This window comes from Penicillium pulvis (genome assembly GCF_028828015.1).
Source record: "Penicillium pulvis strain IBT 33274 chromosome Unknown scaffold_8_segment0_segment0, whole genome shotgun sequence".
NCBI lineage: Eukaryota > Fungi > Ascomycota > Eurotiomycetes > Eurotiales > Aspergillaceae > Penicillium > Penicillium pulvis.
The window spans coordinates 1,570,951-1,591,912 of NW_026643080.1; the positions used below are offsets into that span (position 1 = coordinate 1,570,951).

A 20,962-nucleotide genomic window follows, 5' to 3' on the forward strand; every position below is an offset into this window, starting at 1 on the left:
CACTATTAGTAACTATCCATGGAGTCAATAGAACCATCGATCGTCCCTAAATATTGGGAGACTAAAACATCTTATACCATGCACCTGCCATCTCCTAAAACATGTGGCCAGGCCATTGTGGAATGTCGAAATTGCTCTAGTGAAAAGTGGATCCGCCACAGCGCAAACATTCGAACTCTGCGGAATCTAGCCCTTATCCCGTATGATTCCGGTGTTTCATCTTAGCGCCATGCTTCCAAGACCTGCAAACGTGGCGGGTTCTAACAATACTCCGCTGGACTCGTGGATAGTGACTTGGCTATACACTCATCGGGATAAAATATATTGATAGTGGATTCGTGGGGGATAGGGGGCCCCGGTTCAAGTGGCCCGAGGTCGCTGTCATTTTTTGGATGGAACCATGTTCGTGGCCCATTTAACGGAGTTGTTATCCAAGGTAGGTGCTGCGCGGCACGGCACGCACCCTGGTAATTCGCACGGGTACCTGAATGCCCCCTAAAAGATAAATTCCATGCGGACTTGAAGATGTTAACACATTTATAAAGAGGATGGGGGCAAGATTTGTTTCATCTTCGCAGGTGTTCGTCAATGATCTGTTTCCCCATAATATATTTAGCATCATGGTGAAGAAAGGCTAGACCAAGGGGCGGAGAAGCCGATGGTCGCGCCTTGGAAACCAACTAGTAATCAAAATGGATTAGTACCGAATGTTCCAAATATTTCAAGAAAAATAAATCGAAAATAAAGGAGAAAACAAACTGAGCTCAAGCAGCATATATTGACGCCATGTAATTCAGGCGGCAAGGCAGCAAGGCAACAAGGTAAAAGTCAGAAAGTGGCATATGATCACGTGTGATAAGACGTCCATTTCGGGACTAGTGCGGGCAAGAATTAGATAATGAGAGGAAAGTGGGATTTTGAACGAGAAAGATAGAAAGAAGAACAGACGAATTGAGACGTGCTACGGCGTTGATGATCCGAGGGATACCGGGGAAAATGTCTTTATCTCTTGAGGTTTGTGCATACTAGAAAGGAAGAAGGATTGCCTGCAATTAAACTTGGTTCCACTGACTCCATATCACAGCACATCGATGCTTGTGTGCCAACTACAGCATTGAAAGCACTCTCTTGGGGTAGCCGGAATCTCATTCTTCAAGGCCAAGGCCCATTCTTACGCGTCGTTGACGATGAATCTGGGGATGTAGTGACCCAAGTGCGGGTCTTCAAACGCAACAACCTACATGGATTCATTTCATTGTCGGAAGAGCAAGATGATAGTGACCCAAAGCATGTTCGATTCATCATTTGGGGTGGCCAGTCATTGCGGGTGGTTGATCTGAGATCAGACTCGAATGGTGGAATCAAAGTATCCGTTTCGTCTTCAGAGTTCCTTGCTCCAGATTGGGTCATGAGCGGCTGTGCGGCAGTGAAGGATCAGCCAGACGCGGCGTACTTGATCACTGCCAATAACTCAATTTTGTGTTTAAAGCTCACGCCTAGCTCCGAATCTCCGGGCCAGTCAGTGATCAATATCTACCAACTTTCAACGAGTGTCAAGTCTATTTTGTGTGCGGCTGACCTGGTTGCACTGTCACCGACCCATGTGCTCATTGCAGCGGGAACCATCTTTGGAGAGATCATTGTTTGGTCCTGCTTCATGGATGCCAGCGAAATAACCCAAAACAAAGCGTTTGGATCAATTCACCACTTCTTCACCGGACACGACGGAACTGTCTTTGGTGTGCAAATATCGCCTATGATCTCATCAATGACCGGGGGAAAGCCAGGTCGTGTTCTGGCCAGTTGCAGTGATGACCGAACAGTGCGAATCTGGGACATTTCTGACTGTGAACACAAGTCTGCCCATGATCCTTCGGCGTACTCTACAGACGGGTTTGACCTCCGAAGCACGGGCTTTGGTGCCACAGATGGCGCTGATTCAGGGACTGGGACTGAGTCTTGCATCGCGCAGGCATTTGGACATGCTGCTCGTATATGGAGTATCGGCTTTCGATCGAACATATCTCAAGACTCCTCTAAGATCGGTCTCGTGACTCGGGGTGAGGATGCTACATGTATTGTGTGGGATTTGACCTGGGAGTCATCATCCCAAGGGACTACAAAATACGAATTACGCAAGGACTTCTCGTCAGATGCACACTTAGGGAAGCATATCTGGTCGATGGATCTTTGCCGTCGCGGCGATGAGACTGTGGTTTACACAGGAGGTGCCGATGGAGCACTGAGAAATTTCAAGATTGACGAAGTTCGACCCTCACCGACACCCAAAAAGTCTATAGTGAAAGAAAAGAGTGCCAAAACCAGCTGCGTTCAACATTTCGCCTTCGTTGCTGAGGATTGCCTCATTATGTGCAACAAAGCAAGCCAGCTTCAGATTGGAAACGTCAGCCAAGGACTTGATGCCAACATCACATGGGAACCTTTGCATACCAGAGAAGATATTGGCTTGATTTCACTGATAACCGGAATCCCCGATAAAGGCCTTGCATTGATAAGTGATCCTCGAGGAAAGGTTTGGTTGTACAATCACAGTCTCAAATCGGTCTCTGAACTCATTGATCTAGCCGGGCGACCAATGGAACTTTTAGTGCTTCAGCAGCGCGATATTGATCTCGGAGCTCCAACCGAGAAAATATTTTTTGTCGCTTCTTATGCTAAGGATGATTTTGCAACATTGGTGACGATCTCGGAGTGGAGCAGTGATCGCCCTAAGGTGGAAGCCACCTCAATCGTTTTGCCTCAGGTACCGTATGATGTGGCCTCTGCTTCTCTCATCGGGAATGGCGAGTACTTGCTGCTAGGGTCCAGGCTTGGTGGCTTATCAGTACACCCGGTCGGAAATCCTGAAGTTTCCACTGGTCCTCTCCTTGTTGACCGACGTGTCCATGGTCACAACGGTACAAACCACATCCAAACACTTTCCTCCGTGAAAGCCTCGGATAGTTCAGATCTGGAATACGTATTGACATGTGGACGTGATGGAAAATACTGTGTCCATGAAGTGAAGATTGGCAAGGAGAGAGGTGATGCGGTCACTCTCACCACTGTGCATAGGACAGAGTCGGCACTCGGTGGAAACATTGAAGGGGCATACTTTGACGAGCTGACTGGTGATTTGATGATGTATGGGTTCAAATCTCAGGATTTTGTTTTACGAAACGAGTCGAAAGGGACAGACATCACTTCAATTGGATCTGGAGGCACTCGCAGGCCATGGGGCTTCCAACGACGCATCAAGGGGGGAAATGGCGATCTCCTCGTTTGGAGAGAGGGGCCTTCTCTTGCCAGTCAACGCATTCGGCATGATGTCAATTGCTTGGTTCGAGCAGGAGGCCATGGTAGAGAAATTAAGGCCATGGATGGCTTGAATGGGACCAACGATGCCCCACCTCTTATTGTCACCGGGGCCGAAGATACCACGATCCGAATTTCCACCATTCTAGATACTCCCACTACAGGCCCTTGGGGATCTGTGCAGACTCTTCGTGTTCTGAGCACACACGACTCTGGTGTTCAAGAAGCTTCATGGTCGAAATGTGGAAAGTATCTATTCACGAGTGCTGCCTGTGAAGAATTTTTCATATGGAGAGTCCGATGGATCCCTTCGTTTGGAATTGCTACAATCCTAGCAGCAGTTTGTCCGAAAGATGACCCAAGTTCTGAGCTTCGTATCACAAGCTTTGATGTGGTGGAGGTAGACGAAGGAGAAGGATCTGGCTTCCTCTTATGCCTCACTCTTTCGAACTCTACCATTAAGGTTATTATTTCCCTATATGACATCGACGATAAACATGCTAATATCAGTAGATCTTCCACTACTCGCCGCAAAATAACGATACTTTCACGCTTCTGGCCCGAGGAAAATACATGACGAATTGTTTGACACAAGGACGCTTCATCATCCAAGGGTCTTCTGTCACGCTCGTGACGGCCGCTACAGACGGATACTTCACGTTGTGGGATCTTACCGATACCCTGAAGCGATTTTACACAATCGGCTCCTCCTCTTTGAAAGCCATCGGGCAATTTGACCCGGAAACATCCCCTGAGGATATTACTTGTGAGAACAGGCATGTTGCCCATTCTAACAGCATTAAGGCCATGGAATTAGTTTTGTTGTCTGACACAAGAACTATGATTGTGTCTGGTGGTGATGATAATTCGTTGTCAATATCACTTTTGGGAACTGACCCGAACCAAACGGCGGACGCCGATACACACGTTTCGACCATCTCCATCCCAGATGCACATGCAGCCTCAATCACGGCTATCAAGGTTCTGAGCCAGACACATTCTAAGGCGAACGATGTCGGGATTGAAACTGCGAATATTATTTTGGCCTCGGCAGGAAACGATCACCGCGTCAAGATTTGGTCGATTACTGCTCCTCTCTCTCAAAGTTCCAGAAACATTGAAGCCCACTTTGTCCAAGACAGGTACAGTGCCGTGGCTGATATCTCTTCTATGGGTCTGGTCCGTAGGTCAGACTCCAGCGTACCTTCATCTGAAGAAAGCTATGCCACGCTACTGGTCGGTGGCGTTGGTATTGAGCTTCTGAAGATAAAACCATGATGATATATATGACGGAGCGATGTATTAATGTACATATTGATGAATATCTAAAAGTCTTTGTCTTCTTTCACAAGATTTTTAAATATTCCGGGCCTGCGGGTCGGATTGAGCACCGAGCCCGTTGCAGAAAGAGCTTAGCCCAAGAGGGGTCATACATACATGCAGGGACTATATTGAGGTCGCATTGATGGAATAATAACTTGCATGATGTGGTGGGCGACATAGAACTGGCCGACCCCGCAGTAAACGGAGGCTTTGCCGTTCGACCTGGGGAGAGTTTCGGATAAACAAGGAGATCGACTGATAATTGCGGAATGATGTCCGTGGCAAAAATCCGACAATCAGGAAATAGTGTGTGATACAATAACTCGCCGCCAGACCATTCACAGTTGATGAGTAGATAAGGTTGAAGGGCGGGCTAAATTCCCCCTGGGCAAATATTGTCAACAAAACATTTGTTTGGCTCCAACAATCTGTCCCAAGTGCTAAATAAGACCCCATTTGAGATGATAAGCAGATTGCTTTGCTGGGCCACTGGTCTCACCATGGCTGCAGCGTCACATTTAGGAATTAAGGCATTGCCTACCTACTTCTTTACCTTGTAGGATGCCACAACCACTCACAATTAAGTTCAAGTTTGGTTTATCGAACAGGGTCTAAGTTCAGATATTTAGTGGCGATTCGTACAGCATGACTAGCTTCGATGTGTACGGCGAACAAGCAACGCCTCAAGACCCGATGGGGAATCCGGCACTGGGTGAGTGGAATCCACACCACTTTTAGCTCATGATATTAACATCGCTCAGGCACGGGTACAACAGGAGGGGGTATCAACTGGATAGGCGACCTAACGACAGCAGATAACGACTCACTCGTCTTGAGTTACAACCTCGCAGTAGGAGGAGCAACAATTGACAATGACATTATCGATGCTGGAGTGGAAGACATGGCGACACAAGTTCAGACATTTCTATCAGTATACGGTGATAAACCTGCGATAGCGCCATGGGGCTCTGAAAACACCGTCTTCGGTTTTTGGATTGGAATCAACGAGTAATTAGTCATCCCAAGTATCAGCTCTAGAGTCTTATTGCTGACACTGACAATCTCTACAGCGTCGGCTGGGCATATGCTAGTGAGAACGCCAGTGTTCTCGTACCAGAGCTCATGGCCGAGTACAAATTGCTTGTGGAGCAAATTTATGCGAAGGGAGGGCGGAAATTCCTCTTTTTGAATGTCCCGCCGACTAGCCGCAGTCCGTATATTTTGGATCAAGGGTTAGAGGCGTCACAAGAGCACGCGGCGTGGCTCTCGGTTTTTAATGAGCATCTCAAGCTGATGGTGTTGGGATTTCAAGATGATCATCCAGAGGTAAGCACACTGATTTAACCTCGGAAAAGAATAGTGTAATGGCTGACTTTTGCAGATCCAAACCGTCATTTACAATTCTTGGAATTTTATGACTGGCGTTTTGGATGATCCACATAAATACGGATACCCGAATAATACATGCATTGATGATGATGGAACAAGCTGTATCTGGTGGAATGATTATCATCCTGGATTGAAGTATCACGCGTTGCAGGCTAGGGATATGAAGAAATACCTCTCTCCGTTTAGAGCGTGGTAGTCTGCGGGAATAAGGATTCGGGGAGCAACGGACTGTTCAATGGTGTCCATATTCAGCCTTTTCCACTGAATGTTCGAATTCGTTGCTTAGGCTCACGATAAGACTCCTTCTAATCTCTTCTTCAATCCAAACACGCCGCCAGGTGGAAGGCCGCTATCAAACAAACATTATCCGGACGAAGGGATACGTGTCAGGATCAGCCAGCACGTGGGTACTAATCTTTATGAGACAATAATGGCGCTGCCTAAAGTAGATTGCCAATCACTCGGTCCTTCTTTAGTTGACCATGAGGAGTTCGGGATTGGCATCAGTTTTATCAGCCATTGATTGCGTGCCCGAGATAGATCGGCTCGGCTCGACTATGGGCTATCAGATAATTTATAATATTACTGGAATCAGTTTATTGATTTGTATAGAATCATCTTGTGGTTCAAGTAGAACGAAGTGATGCTTGAATATACACCGTAGCATTTGTCACAGGAACCAATAATCTCACAGGATTCCAAGAAGCCCCATCGTGAGGCGCAGTCATTGATATGGCTACGCCGTATCTATTAGTACAGTCCTGTGACTGGAAACTATCAGTCAAACAGTTGAATAGATCTTGGAAGCATATAAGGTGTCTCGTAAACTTAGACATATGTCTTTTCATCTCCATCAGTCTCTTTCACCACCGAATATTTTGTTCTTTACATAATTCACTCCATTTTCGAACATCATGACCTCCAACGCGCAGAATGTGGGCATCAAGGCCATGGAGATTTATTTTCCTAGTCGCGTCTGTACTCCTCTACCTTCACTCTGCCGCCAAATTCTTCAAGCCACTGACATATATTTCTTCAGTATGTGTCACAAACTGAGCTTGAGACCTATCTGGGTGCTAGTACCGGGAAGTTCACTATTGGACTGGGTCAGCAGAAGATGAGCTTCTGTGATGACCGTGAGGGTAAGCTACCACATCATCTTAAGAGAACTCAAGACCATACACCATGCTAACATATGTGGTCACATTCATAGATCTCTATTCCATGGCACTCACAGCAGCCTCCTCTCTACTTGAAAAGTACAAGATTGACCCAACCACAGTTGGTCGCTTAGAAGTGGGAACCGAAACCCTCCTCGACAAATCAAAGTCATGCAAGTCGGTGCTCATGCAACTGTTCGGCGAAAACACAGACATTGAGGGAGTCGACACCTATAACGCTTGCTACGGTGGAACCAATGCCTTTTTGAACGCAGTCAACTGGGTCGAATCTTCTGCCTGGGACGGTCGCGATGCAATCGTCGTAGCGGGCGACATCGCTTTGTACGATAAACCTGCCGCCCGCCCGACAGGCGGTGCAGGCTGTGTAGCCATGCTGATCGGTGCCGATGCGCCCATTGTGCTGGAACCCTTTCGTGGAACATACATGAAGCACGTCTACGACTTCTATAAAGGAGATTTCAAATCCGAGTACCCCATTGTTGATGGACACTTCTCCAACACATGCTACCTGCAGGCATTGGATAATTGCTATGAACGTTACCGGGCGAAATCGGCGAAAAGCGCTGAACTCGCAAATGGATTTGCGACTGACAGAGGCAGCTTTTTGAATACCTTTGACTATTTCGCTTTCCATGCGCCTAACTGCAAGCTCGTCTCCAAGGCCTATGGCCGTTTGTTGTTCAATGATTTCCGGGCGGAGCCTGAACAATTTGATGAGATTCCGGTGGCGGTCCGCGATGTTGAGTACACCGCATCTCTGACGGATAAAGAGATTGAGAAGTCCTGTATCGGGTTGACCAAGGAACATTTTTTCAAGCGTGTCCAGCCATCTCTTACGGCGCCCACCAACTGCGGAAACATGTACACTGCTAGTGTCTACTCTGGGCTGCTGAGCTTGTTGAGCAATGTTTCTAGCGAGGAACTGCAGGGCAAGCGTATTGGGGTTTTCAGTTATGGCAGTGGTCTGGCCAGCACTCTCTTTAGCCTGCGGGTCAAGGGGAATACTTCCGAGATTTCAGAGCGGGTCCGGCTAAATGAGCGTTTGGAGGCTCGCACTGCGGTCTCACCGGAGTTCTATAACGAGGTAAGCTTGTCCTTTCTACCTTGTATGGCTTATTTGAAGTTTCTGACAATGATAGATGTGTAAAATTCGGGAAAATGCCTACCAGAAGAACTGTTATAACCCTATTGGAAGCGTCGATAGCCTAGCTCCAGGTACCTATTACCTTACCCACGTGGACGAAATGTTCCGACGACGCTATGAGAAAAAGCCGAATGCATGAACAAAAGGGGACCCTGCTCATGGACATGTAAGATGTTATGATTACTTGAAAGTCCGAAAACATGGGTGCATTTGACGATCGCATATCGTTGGAGGGCTTTGCCTCGATACTAAAGTCCTGGAAACCATGTACTTCGCCAGTCTTCTCTATGCGCTTACCGTCAATGAAGCATTCAATCTAGAAATTTCGAAGCCTTATGTAAACAGAAAGATATTGGGACCTTCAAATCTTGAATTTCGTTTTAGCTTGAGCTTGACGCTTAGAAACACCGGTAAAAAGATGGTTACATGTTGACAGTTAGGTTGGCCCTAGGCATGGTTCTTGATCTTTGTTTTAAGCCCCGAGGTTTCGTTGATAATTTCTACGATTTTCTGTCTAGTTCATCGGTACCTCTGTTTAAAAGTATCCTCTGGCGAACCACAGCGACCAAAATGCGTCTGCCTGCAGTCTACAGCAGAGTTGAATGCAAGATCAAAGGTATCGAGAGCTCCACTTTTTGACTGTGGGAAGCGTTATCAGTGATGATAAGCCTCGCCAATTCCGCTGTTCCGTTCACACTTTCTCCTTTGCCTCACCCACCAGTAAAACTGCATCAAGCAGAGAGGATAAAACATCATGACACCTGACTCATCAAGGCGCGATGATGAACTAAATCAACAGAGACCAAGAAAGAGGGCCAAATATACACAAGTCGCATGGTATGTCTTTGAGTCAGTGGCGCTTCAGTTCCGAGTTGCCGAGATGCTAACCGCCCCAGCAACGAATGCAAAAGACGCAAGTTGAAATGCAGCGGAGGAATTACCTGCACTCGGTGTGCTCGAGACGATATTCCTTGCGTTTATGCGGCGCACCGGCCGGTCGCAGCTACGCCGGAGGGCGATTTTAAGGATGATCTGTGCGACCCCTACAAGGACTCGTAAAGTTCTTCACTGTCAGCCTGCGGCTGGACGCTCATCATGACTCAGAGAACTAACTTGACACAGGGTAAACACCAGGTTCGACGCTGTTAATCAGCAATTGGAGTCCTTACAGCGGGAGATGCGCACTATTTCCGCTCGGCTCCGTGAACTCGAAGGAAACAGTCCAGCTGATTCCCCAAACCTATCGGCACGAGGGACTGCTGCAGCAGTTGGGTTACACCGCATTCTTACTGCTCCTAAATCACCTACATATGTTGGTCCGACAAGTGCTGAGTTTGGGCTCGGTCGCCAGCGTCGGCTCGGTTCCGCGGACACCAACCTTGGAGACAACGGCAACGATGACGAGGAAGAGGACTTTGACCTTTCAACAACTGCTCCTAGTCCTGCGGCATCGGGTGAAAAATTTGATGTGGGTTCTGGAGATCCACTGATGGGCCTGGGTCTGGAGGAGATCTTACGGCTGGTGCAAGTCTACGAGGATACCGTTGGTATCATGTACCCTTGTGTCGATTTGGCTAGTCTGCGTACATATGTTGTGGAGTTTCACCATCAGTATAATCCAGCTATCGACCGTGGGTCGGGTCGGGTACTGCCAGATTCGGACCAAGATTGGTTTCATGCTCGAGACATTCAGGTGCTGAAGATTTTGTTGGCCACCGCCCTGCTTGTCGAATCCCATGGTCGAAGTGAGCGTGCGGCGCAGCTGGCAAATAGTGTCGAGGACCGCTTTGCCAGTCGGCTCAAGGTAGCGGAGGTTGATATGAAGGAGATTCTTATCTTGTGTTTGCTGGTAAGTTTTCATTCTACTTGCAGATGATGAACTTCCATCTAATGGACACAGTCTATATTTCATTCGTATCGCGACGACGAAGTCATTGCCTGGCGCTTAACCGGCATGGCGGCCCGAGGTAGTATGGAGCTTGGTCTACACCGTCAGGATACTTGGCACAAGACAGGAGGTGTATTCCCAGGTGCGTTGGAGTGGATGTGGGCAAGTCGATTATTCTGGTGCATCTATGTACTAGATCGGAAATGGTGTTTTGGAACCGGTCTCCCTTTTGCCATTCAAGAGTCAGACATGGATACCAACCTACCGGAGCCGGGTCATTCCACCCCTTACTTGACATGTATGATTTCGTATTCCCGACTTAGCACGAAGGTTTGGGGATTGGTCGTTGGCTGGCCCAACAGGTCGCGAGAGGCCACAGCAGAGAGATGCGCATTTCTAGATGCACAGGTCCAGCAGTGGGTTCACTCGATTCCAAAGGAGTTGCGATTCGACCCAACCTGGCGCTCTTCTGCAGGACCAGAACACACCGATCGAGCTATGATGCTGCAGGTGCTTCTTGCCCTACAAGCCAATCAGCTTCGAATTCTGGTATATCGGCAAAATCTCATGAGTAGTGAACGGATTGCAGAAGACCTGCCTGGAGCCTCAACTGCAGTGGAGACGGCTAAAAGTACGGTTCATATGCTGGATTACTTCAGCCGTGTCTCCAACGTCTATTTCCAGTGGCCGGAGCCCTTCAACTACTTCTTGATATCGGCTCTTGCAGCCCTGTTTCTGGCTGTGCTACATGCCCCGGCCCGTTTCAGTCAGGCCTGTCGACCAGAATTCTACACAGCAGTTGACATGGTGCGCCGCTCAGCCACGCGGGCTCGTACATCTCGGCGTCTGCAAAAAATCATCCGCAGTCTGAAGCGAATTCAGCTCAACGTAAACTGGCAAAAGAACGCCGGTCGCCAGCCATCGGATAGACGATCCCGAGGTTCTCGTTCAATTTCGGGCCCTTCTATGGTCGCCGATTCGAACTCCGGTGTCCCTCGGTCAAGGCAAGTCGAATCTCGCATACCATGGGAATCTACCCCGGTCTCTTCCAACGTTGATTCTCCATCGCTTCATAACCCACCAAGTCTCTATCAAACGCCTGGCATGTCGACTCCACAACAATCCTCCGCCACGTTTTGGCCTCTCTCGCCTGGTACAGCAGCGGAGGCAGACTCCAATGAGTGTGAAGATCTCAGTAGCTTCTTTGAGATTGCGGGTGGACTATACTTTGATCCGAGGGCTGGCGCAGACTTTACGACCGGTGTAAATATTGGGATGTCAAACTGTGGTACTGGCCGATCACCGAATGCCTTGGACGCATTCCAGGCGGAGGATGAGGCATTAACACGCGTCATGGCGGGCTTACTATAATTACGAAATATGGGACTCTTCAATATATCACGGAATTATCTGGAATAGTTCAAATTTCATTTATCAACTTCGCAATGAGTCTCTGTAAGCGGACGAATTGCGGACGAATTCCGGATGACCTGACAAGGCTGAGAATACCCCTCCGGAGCTTTCCCGTACTATCGAGTGCTTCTCCCCTTCAAGGCAGTGCAATAAATGACTCAAGGACCTCTGTATTTTCCATGATCATTACAGGCACTGATTGAGATAGCTGCTTGACTCACGCTGCCACATGCCCACCCCGGAATAATTCCGTACTTGACCTCATCCATCGCGATAATGGTTACCTACAAGGAAATTCAAGCTTCCAACGCACTCATCAGCGAATCCACTGCTCCCCGTATCGCCATATTCGTCGGCGGTACATCAGGCATCGGAAAAATCACAATCAAAGCCTTAGTCGCTACGGGCACGAGCATAAGAATCTACTTTATCGGGCGCAAGTGTTCATCGGAGCGCACGCATGCCTTCATCCAGGAATTACAGGCTATAAACCCCCGTGCAGAAATTATCTGGACCGAAGGCGAAGTCTCACTCCTGGCAGAAACAAAGCGAGTATGCGAGGTTATCGCAAAGAAAGAGTCGCGCCTCGACTTATTATTCATTACGACGGGTTACGCACCATTCGGCGCACGAATGGAGACTATCGAGGGCTTGGAAATTACCCAGAGTCTGGCGTACTACTCACGAATCATGTTCATGTTGTGTCTCCTTCCACTCCTGCGGAAAGCGGAAGCTCCCAGGGTTGTTAGTGTCCTCGGTGGCGGGATGGAAAGGGGGAACATCAACTTGGAGGATATTGACCTGAAGAAACCTGGGAATTTCGGACCTATGAAGGCTCAAATGCAATATATTGGTATGAATACCATGATTATGGAGAAACTGGCTAGTGAGAATCCTGATGTGACGTTTATACATTCCTGGCCTGGGTGGGTGAATACGGGGAATGTGTGGAGGGGAACGGATCCGAATTCGATGATGGGTTGGATTATTTGGTTGTTCCTTGTGCCTCTTATTGGTTTATTTTCTTTTAGTGATGAGGAGTCGGGTCAAAGACATTTATTCCAATGTACAAGCGCTGCTTTTGGGGCTCGCGGTGTACCGTGGAAGGGCAAGGTAGGTGTTAATGCACTGGGGAAGCAGGAGGATGGACTCTTTCTTGTGAACTACAAGTGTGACTGTACGCCCAACGTGGGGGTTGTGTCTACGCTTCGAGAGAAGACGCAGGGGAAGATTTGGGATCATACACAAAGCGTTCTTCGTCAGTATATGCAGGAAGGATGATCATTTATATTGGAGAACACTTATATAGTTTTGCTGAAATTATATACCCGAAAAGATAAGATACTCTGTAATAAAATGTTGACAGAGATTGATACTCAACGCATGGTTATGACGATTGGAACAATGTCAGTCACTCGCATGGGCTGAAATGCTCAACTAAGTTGGACACGCCCCTCTGACCACCGGGCCCGGGCTTTCTCCCACCATGTTGGAAGTTCATAAGCCGCATGACACAACATGCCGGCAATGAACCCAATGGCATCGTTCTTGAATCCCACCAACAAGCCAACAGTCACCATCATCACTGTCCATCGTCGTTTGCGCTCTTCATCGGTGAGCACAGGGCCAATGTGCTGGTCTGGAATTCCCAACATGTGACTTCCAGCCTGGCCGATGTCCCGGGCAGCAGAGGTGTTCAGGCTCTCACCGACACCAACAAGCTCAAGACCAGCGGCGATAACCATCACACCCAAGAATGCCGCCGGGAAGCGTTTCAGCAAGTCGACAAGAGTTTCGCCAAACAAAAGTCCAATGATGAGCTTCAGGACGCCAAGGAAGATGACACTGGCACCCGACCGGGCACCAAATCGATACTGGGCTGCCAGACCACCAGATCCATGACAGACGGGCATCGCGCCAAACCAGCAGCCCAACAGGTTCATACCAGCGACACTTAAACCGATGTGCGTGATCGAAGGCGTGCGGACATTCGGCACTAGGTCATGTGCAAGATGAACGACAGCGACGATAGAGTTCAAAGTGGTGAGTGGGATCTGGCCGATACCAGCATCAATAGCACCAACCCTCCACTGTGAAGGAGTCGGCACGACGATAAACGGATGCCAAATTTCAAATGCAGGAAGATGGCCAGCGAGCGCAGTCCGGATAATCGCGAACAAGAGCCCAAGCGCGAATAACGCCAAAGCATACGGAACACGTCGATAGATATTGGTAGTTACAAGGGCAACAAAAGCAGCAAGCGCCCAAATCCGATTATCGGCCCAAGAAGGGCCGACCCATCCCAAGGGCGCTAGCATGCTTCCGCAAGCCGAGATAACCAACGACAAGCCCGCACCGACCTGGATTCCTTTGATCACAGGGATAGGAATGACATTTGCGAACCAGCGCAGCAGACCGGTAACACTGAAAACGAGAACACAAGCGCCAACGAAGATCCCGGCGGCGGAGATTGAGCCGTTGGAAAAGTTGCGGGCTATAGCCACGGCAGCGATCGCTTTCATTGGTTGGACAGGTAGTGGGATGCCGAAATACATCCCGGTCAAAATATTGTATATACCGGAGAAAATGAGAGTGCTAGCTAGGGAAACGGTGCCGTTCACTGCTAGCGCGATGGCGATGGGGAGAAAGGTCCCCAGATCGCCTAGGGATCCAGATATTTCGGAGACATAGTGAGTTTTGAAGGTACGGATATTATGGGCGGTTATCTCCCGTAATGACTGCGCTGTCATGATGGATCGTGGATTTGGGAGATGGACTCTGTACAGTAGATGTGGGGGAGGAAACAGAAAGCTTGGGTGATGCGGAGCTTATCAAGATCGGTGACCTCCGATGGCCCCGCACGTGGCGTGAACAATCCTGTTTACAGGACTTCTGTGTCACTACCCACACTCTTTAATATATAGAAACCGGGCAGCTTGTTCTGAGGTAATATATATGACTCTTGTTCCACGTCAATATGCAAGATGACTCTTCGATTGTCCCTCGAATTTAGGTTATCAAGCCTGACCCGTCGGAGTTTACGCCCAGCAAGTACAATGGCTTCCCTCGCACGCACGCACACGTCTCATCAAAGTATCCAGAGCGTATTGCAGGACGTGTCGTGCAGATCTCCTGTGAGATTTAGCCGCCAGGCAACCAGGCAGCCAGGCAGCAAGCTAGCGAAACTGTATCGCTGAAGGAGGTCATGTGACCAGGACTTTTTAGTAATTGACGATCTCAGAACTCAGGCAGCATTTTGTCTGAGGTATAATTACTGCATGGCACCAAATGCCATGTTTGAGGTATCTAAATGACAGGAGAAGAGGTACAAGCGGACACCTGCCCTTCCCTGGCCTGTTTTTCTGAGAATAGCGTCTCATTATGCCAGATAAACACAGAAAGCGAGTCTGGAAATATCTAGTTTCCAATTTTCAATCTTGAGTATATGTATCAAAGGAATAGTTAGACTTGATTCGCACTGAAAAAATCCCATGTCACCCTGATGAATGACTACCCAAAACTGTATACTGAGACTTCATATCCCCAACAACAGTGTTCATTTCCATCAACTTCGTTAGAAAGACGGATTGGCATTCACAAGCAACTGCTCAAAATAGGCCTTTGAAGTATTAGCGGGGGAACATTCATGATTATCACCAAGCTTCCAAAACACGGGCTAACACTCACTTCGAACCAAGTTCCGGCTTCTGGAGCTGGCTGTAAGGCATCACTATATCCGCAGTGTGCATCATATCGTGACGATGTGGTATCCGATGTACCATCACATTCTCCGCCGGGCTTGACCCAAACAAACGCATCTTCAAGCGCATCGCCAGTATCTGTCGTGGGGCGAACACCAAAGCCGGTACCAATGACATTGCACCAGTCACCCCAGGCATTTTGCTTGGTCGGCTGGACACCATTTCGTGCTAATAAGAGGTTAAAAAATCCAAGTAATATCCACAAAGGGATCAGAAAGGACTGGAGAATTGAAAATTCTACTTACAAGTGTCGGTGATGAAGTGGGCAGAAAAGCCTGCAGCTTCAAGCAGAGGGGCAATGGCATTGACATAAAGCTTTTCGTCGCAGTTGGAATCTCCGGATGTATATGATGGACAAGTGCCGATTGTCCAGGCATTATAGTTAGCAACGTTAGTGGCTAATCCGCGCACAGCAGCTGGTGACGACGCGTTCTTGTATACATTGGCAAAGAGCGTAGCGGCCGGTTGGAGGTTAGCTGACCAGCCCAGCCAGCCGGCATGTCCTAGGCACATCATGTCAGCTCATTTCTCTTGGAAAATCGAAATGAATAAAGAGAGTCCAGGGGAGTATCCCTACCGGCATCAAGATACATGGCTACGTTTGCCAGGTTGAGCTGAATCAACGCATAGTTGACGCACTCCAGATAAGCACTCTCAGCATTGGCACACTTGGCCACATTCAGATTGGTAACAAGATTGGCGAGGCTATCGGGCTCTATTGAAAGTTAGCATAGTGATAACGTTTATTTGTAAAGCCTTAGAGGTCTAACCAATGACCAGTATAGTCTGCACATCAGAATATTTGATAATTTGAGCTCTGATTGAGTCAATGTACGCTTTGTAATTGGCGACACCGTTATCGGCAATTGAGTACTCTCCATTGCTGGCTAAAGCGGCGCAGTCGCGGTCTGGCAAGTCATACACCACAAAAATACCCGCAATGGGAGGGCTAGCACCGGCCGCATTCTGTGACTGGATGTCGGCGAGATAAGTTCCCATGGTTGGAACCTTAGCGGCCGTGTCACTATTGGAGAAGTGAGTAGAGGCGCGTTTTAGAACCAGCAATCACACTTACAGCCAAACAAAGGATGGAACTTTGGCGACCGAGCTAGCTTTTGCCGCGAGAGAACTAGTCAGTGACGGAATCGCTGACGTGAAAACCTCTGCGGAGTAGTAAGGGTTGGCATAGAGCTGGTAACCGCTAAATGGATTGCCACTGTTTGTAGTAGCAGCGGCTGTAGTGGTAGTTCCAGTCGATACTTTAGTAGTAGTAGTTCCAGTTGATGTTTTAGTAGTGGTGGTCGAAGTTGAAGTCAACATGGTAGTCTTGGTTGCCGTGGTCGTGCTTGTTGTGCTTGTTGCGCTTGTTGTCGCAGTTGCAGAAACACACTGCGCATAGTCTTTTCAAGCAATTAGTCCTACGGTTTTGACAGGAGCCTGAGAAAGAGGGGAAATCAAAAACATACAGGGATTCAAGGTGCTGCAAGTCGCCTGTGCTGTGCACACTGTTGACCCTGACCATCCACTGCCGCCGCCTAAAGGAACAGTTAACTCATCAATTCTGGGAGATTAAAGAGTAGTAATCCTTACATTGACCATAGAGTGATTGCTGGGCATAAGCGACAGGAGAAAATAGAGCCAACACTAAACCTGATGTGAGACGCATTGTTACTGAATTTTCTCGTAGTTCTGGATGTCCTCAATAATTCTGAAATCCAGGAGCAGGAAATTCAGGGGGTAATTGGCAATTTTATATACACGTTTGTCGCTAGAATGGAACGAATTGAAATCAGCTTTACCCATGATGCTGAACATCAATACCGCAATAGCCACGGAAGCGAATATCTCAAAACAACGCGGAGCGTCGAGAGTTTCCAGGCTAACTTATTTCAGATCAGGAGTTTTGCTTGAATAAGATGCATTGCTACGTCAAAGACTGAAAGGTTAAAGTCAGACTTGACTTAAGGTGACCCGATCAAATGCAACCTACCCAAAGTTCTAGTGAAGACAAATAACTTGCAATATAATCACGGAAGGAAGACAAATAAAATCGCAATATACATGATCCTGAACGGCACCTCCTCTGTACATCACGGGGAGATTGAAAGCGGTAAGCGTATAGGGCAGACACGAGGACCCTGCATTTCTTTACCCGGATGCAGGGCAAAGTTCTCTGCAGGATGCACGGGATCGGGGGGCTACATAGCCTAATAATCCGGGTGTTAGTGGTGCGAGGCAAGGCCTTCAATAATGGAGATGTTGTAACTATGATATTCGTGCAAGATTATTGGTTGTCCCTGAAAACTAAAGTAATAAAAAAACAATTAATAAATGGTTTCACATAGAAAGTCACTTTCACATATAAAATCGGCAAGGCGCACATAATGCGGGCATCACGCTGACTGGCCGACGTATTTCTGCAGGGTACAACAGCGGCCCGCCTCCCGAGAAGAATGATGAATGATACAATAACCTTGGAATGGAACGGAGATATTGCCGAGGAGCAGAGGCCAGAAATGGCCTCCTTGGCGGCCACAAAGCGGCCATTTGTGGCCGCCTCGGCACAAATACATCTTCCAAGGTCGATATGGGGGAAAAGTGTGTATTTATCCTCCTAAGCTTAATTTGTTTAAGGATAATATCACGATTCAGCCGGACTTATGCTCAAGGAGGACCCATCACTAAGCTATCTACCTGGCCCATCAGTCTAATTTTTTTTTTTCCCCTCATTACCCTGTCAGGACACCCGTGGACCCTTATACTAACAGGGATACAGGTTGTTTAAGCTCGTGTATACCCGATTTTTTGTTTCAATTACTTTAAGATGCATATTCATGATTAGGAAATAGTATGATTCTTAGAGCAATTTGAAGGTGGCGAGGGTTTACCTTTTTGATCTCAATTTGCCGGAATATATCATTGCAGGTGGTAGTATGTGTTTTGACGTGGATGAAAAGGTGCCTGGGTCTATGGATTGTCCTGAAGGCCCCAGGGATAGCTACTTGAGTGGATCCAACTCACAATAGGCAATTGATCTCTTTAAAGGACCTGATTACTGACCAATCCAAGCACCAACCTAGTAGCACGAGCTCACGCACCTAAAACGTGAGCCTATTGCTTATCGTGGATAAGATAACCCTTATCTAGGCGGTGAAGGTGCGTCCCTAATGTCGTCACTCGCAGCGAACTGCGACCATTTCAATTCCCTGCACAACTTTGAACCCCTCTATGTTCTAAATATGACGGTCACCTCGGCAGCGGAAGATCCCCTTGCCATCTTACCCCCCGAGATCGTCCTGCGCATCCTGGATTTTGCCCCCGTTTCGACACTTGCATCCCTTACTGCCACGTCCACTGCCTGGCACGAATTTATTGATGTCACCCATCAAGAAGCAATCTACAGCTCCGAATCCAAGACTTCGCACCCGCCCGGCACAAGTCGTGATCTCTCGTTCTTGTCAAATGCGGGAACTTTTGCCAAATCGTTCGAGGGTACCACGTCATGGAAGGACTTATGTAGACGCCAAACACTTCTTGCCTGCAACTGGGCTGATTCCTGTCCAATCACCCAGGAGTCGGTGCTTCAGGTCGGAAATGATCCTATTTGGCGGTTTCGGCCCGATTTCAAACGTCGGTTTTTTGTTTCTACGTCCCATGCGGGCGGGTTGAATGTTACAGATATGGACACTGGCTGTATTCTTTGGCGCCTTCCTTCGTCACTAGATCGGGATGAAGACGCTGTTCGTCCATATGCTCATCTGGAATATCAGGACGGAATGGCTGTTTTCGATCGTGAAGGTGATGCCGTGGAGGTTTGGCAGGCCGATGTGGACGGTGCACCACGTGGAGAGTTTCGGCGCATCGCGGTCTTGAATCATGATTGCCAGACCAGGGGCTTTCAACTATCTTATGACACACTGTGTGTGGTATCCAACAAGGCACAAGGCTTTGTATATGACATGAAGCAGCGACCTCCCCGGTTGATCACACACTTGACTATTGAACCCGACGCCGTCGGTCACCTAGATCAGAGCAAAGATGCGGTGATTTACTCCATAGGGGCACGGGGCTATGTTATTTATGATAAGGCATCCGGTAACTATTTGGGTGCTCTACATCCCTCACGATGTACAGACAGATATCACATCCGCCCGCCCCCCGCAAGTTCCCGTTCTGCAAGCGCAGCGCTCGCCGGGACGGTCCGGCATGGTCCAAATCACCGTATCTTCCCTTCTGGGCCACCTCGCAAAGATTGTTTAACTCCGCTCAAGCTCGTCAAGGGGCCACTGTCCCCACCACCTAGCGACCCGGAGCATGTCTGGCATGGAGAAGATGAATGGGGAGCAGGTATGCTGGATGGTGATTTATTTGTTGGCTTTTCTCGTGCTGGTCGCGTCTTTGTCTGCTCCGACTGGCGCAAGGCTATCCAGGATGAAAATGGGTTCGCAGCCAACACTTCCATCATTGAATGCGAGTCGGATGGCTCCAGCTTTGACTTAGGCGGTTGGTTGTCGGTGCGCAACCACCGCGTAATGTTCGAAATCCAAGACCGGGTGTACGTTGTTGCCCTTGACGATCGTAACAGAATCCCCACAGGGGATCCTCCTTCTCGCGCTTCGTACGCGCTAGCCACCAGCTCTGCACCACAGCTTGCTGTGCCAGTCAGCTTCATGACTCTATGCGAGGATGCTATCATGACTACTTACACGGTGCGTATATCTCATGAACCCTGAATACTGACACCCAGAAACGATATGGCTGATGAAGAATCGCAGACTCTCGGTTGGCGACAAACTCTCTCCGACGTCCCTGGCGATGCCCAGCAACAACATGAGAACCCCGCCCGCATTTTCCCAACCAAAGCCGTCCGAATTGTCAGCTTAAGCCCCAATCTTGCTAGCAATCCCACTTCCCCGTCCAACACCACGCCCGAACGATTAGCAGGCGCTGGTGACGAACCGGATCCCAACCACCCCCATCCCGATGACCTTTGGCGCTCACAAGCTGGTTTGTTAGACTTGATCAGCATGCTTCAGGATGAATTCGAGGAAGAGGAAGATCCGCCGGAACTTTTATTGTCAGATTTGCAGGCAGGGCATCCCATCGATGCGGAATGGGAGGACGTCGAGGATGACGAGGATGAATATCCAGATGCACGCGGGGCTTGAATCACGTCTCTGTGAGCTTTGGAAGCCTTGGATCAGCTGTGCGGTCTCTGAAATGCATGGCTTTTGGCTATCAGAGACTGCTTCAATCATTGATGGCCATGCATTTCGTCCCCACTAACCATACAACAGCCTATATTTTGTACAGAGGCCTGCTGTCTTGCTTGAAGATCTAAGGGTCTTCGCGATGAAGCTTTATCATGATGATAGAGCTTTTATCAATTTGGACCTTAAAAGGTGTGCCAATAGAAATAGCTACGAATAGAATAGAGTATCTTCCATCGATCAATCTTCGGTTGAACCTTGAGAGCCTTAAGGCATAAATTTTCCGGGGCGCGATGTCAAATTACCCCTGCTTACCTAACCCCACATGCAGGTCAATC

General features: G+C 48.5%; 8 protein-coding genes across 8 annotated transcripts; 6 read left to right on the forward strand and 2 right to left on the reverse strand.

Annotated features, from left to right (window-relative positions):
* Nucleotides 1-996: 996 nt before the first annotated feature.
* Nucleotides 997-4,593, forward strand: N7503_009999 (tRNA (34-2'-O)-methyltransferase regulator RTT10; the record flags this gene model as incomplete). Its single annotated transcript, XM_057069545.1, has 3 exons — nt 997-1,014; nt 1,085-3,778; nt 3,829-4,593. 3 exons carry the CDS (start codon nt 997-999, stop codon nt 4,591-4,593), a joined length of 3,477 nt encoding a protein of 1,158 aa, XP_056916156.1.
* A 545-nt stretch (nt 4,594-5,138) lies between these two features.
* On the forward strand, nt 5,139-6,223 carry N7503_010000 (SGNH/GDSL hydrolase family protein; the record flags this gene model as incomplete). The annotated part of the gene is made up of 5 exons (XM_057069546.1): nt 5,139-5,194; nt 5,268-5,350; nt 5,400-5,646; nt 5,709-5,964; nt 6,020-6,223. The coding sequence occupies 5 exons, from the start codon at nt 5,139-5,141 to the stop codon at nt 6,221-6,223; spliced, it is 846 nt and encodes a 281-aa protein (XP_056916157.1).
* A 718-nt stretch (nt 6,224-6,941) lies between these two features.
* Nucleotides 6,942-8,491, forward strand: erg13A (putative hydroxymethylglutaryl-CoA synthase; the record flags this gene model as incomplete). Its single annotated transcript, XM_057069547.1, has 4 exons — nt 6,942-7,001; nt 7,067-7,169; nt 7,241-8,292; nt 8,348-8,491. The coding sequence occupies 4 exons, from the start codon at nt 6,942-6,944 to the stop codon at nt 8,489-8,491; spliced, it is 1,359 nt and encodes a 452-aa protein (XP_056916158.1).
* Nucleotides 8,492-9,529: 1,038 nt separating this feature from the next.
* Nucleotides 9,530-11,611, forward strand: N7503_010002 (transcription factor domain-containing protein; the record flags this gene model as incomplete). The annotated part of the gene is made up of 2 exons (XM_057069548.1): nt 9,530-10,201; nt 10,253-11,611. The coding sequence occupies 2 exons, from the start codon at nt 9,530-9,532 to the stop codon at nt 11,609-11,611; spliced, it is 2,031 nt and encodes a 676-aa protein (XP_056916159.1).
* Nucleotides 11,612-11,929: 318 nt separating this feature from the next.
* On the forward strand, nt 11,930-12,934 carry N7503_010003 (NAD(P)-binding protein; the record flags this gene model as incomplete). The annotated part of the gene is made up of 1 exon (XM_057069549.1): nt 11,930-12,934. One exon carries the CDS (start codon nt 11,930-11,932, stop codon nt 12,932-12,934), a length of 1,005 nt encoding a protein of 334 aa, XP_056916160.1.
* Nucleotides 12,935-13,086: 152 nt separating this feature from the next.
* Nucleotides 13,087-14,403, reverse strand: N7503_010004 (putative sulfate/molybdate transporter; the record flags this gene model as incomplete). The annotated part of the gene is made up of 1 exon (XM_057069550.1): nt 13,087-14,403. The coding sequence occupies one exon, from the start codon at nt 14,401-14,403 to the stop codon at nt 13,087-13,089; it is 1,317 nt and encodes a 438-aa protein (XP_056916161.1).
* Nucleotides 14,404-15,227: 824 nt separating this feature from the next.
* cbhC (putative cellobiohydrolase) lies at nt 15,228-17,080 on the reverse strand (the record flags this gene model as incomplete). Its single annotated transcript, XM_057069551.1, has 8 exons — nt 15,228-15,272; nt 15,341-15,582; nt 15,660-15,917; nt 15,992-16,129; nt 16,185-16,438; nt 16,490-16,814; nt 16,881-16,949; nt 17,005-17,080. 8 exons carry the CDS (start codon nt 17,078-17,080, stop codon nt 15,228-15,230), a joined length of 1,407 nt encoding a protein of 468 aa, XP_056916162.1.
* Nucleotides 17,081-18,653: 1,573 nt separating this feature from the next.
* Nucleotides 18,654-20,582, forward strand: N7503_010006 (F-box protein; the record flags this gene model as incomplete). The annotated part of the gene is made up of 2 exons (XM_057069552.1): nt 18,654-20,123; nt 20,190-20,582. 2 exons carry the CDS (start codon nt 18,654-18,656, stop codon nt 20,580-20,582), a joined length of 1,863 nt encoding a protein of 620 aa, XP_056916163.1.
* Between the last annotated feature and the right edge of the window lie 380 nt (nt 20,583-20,962).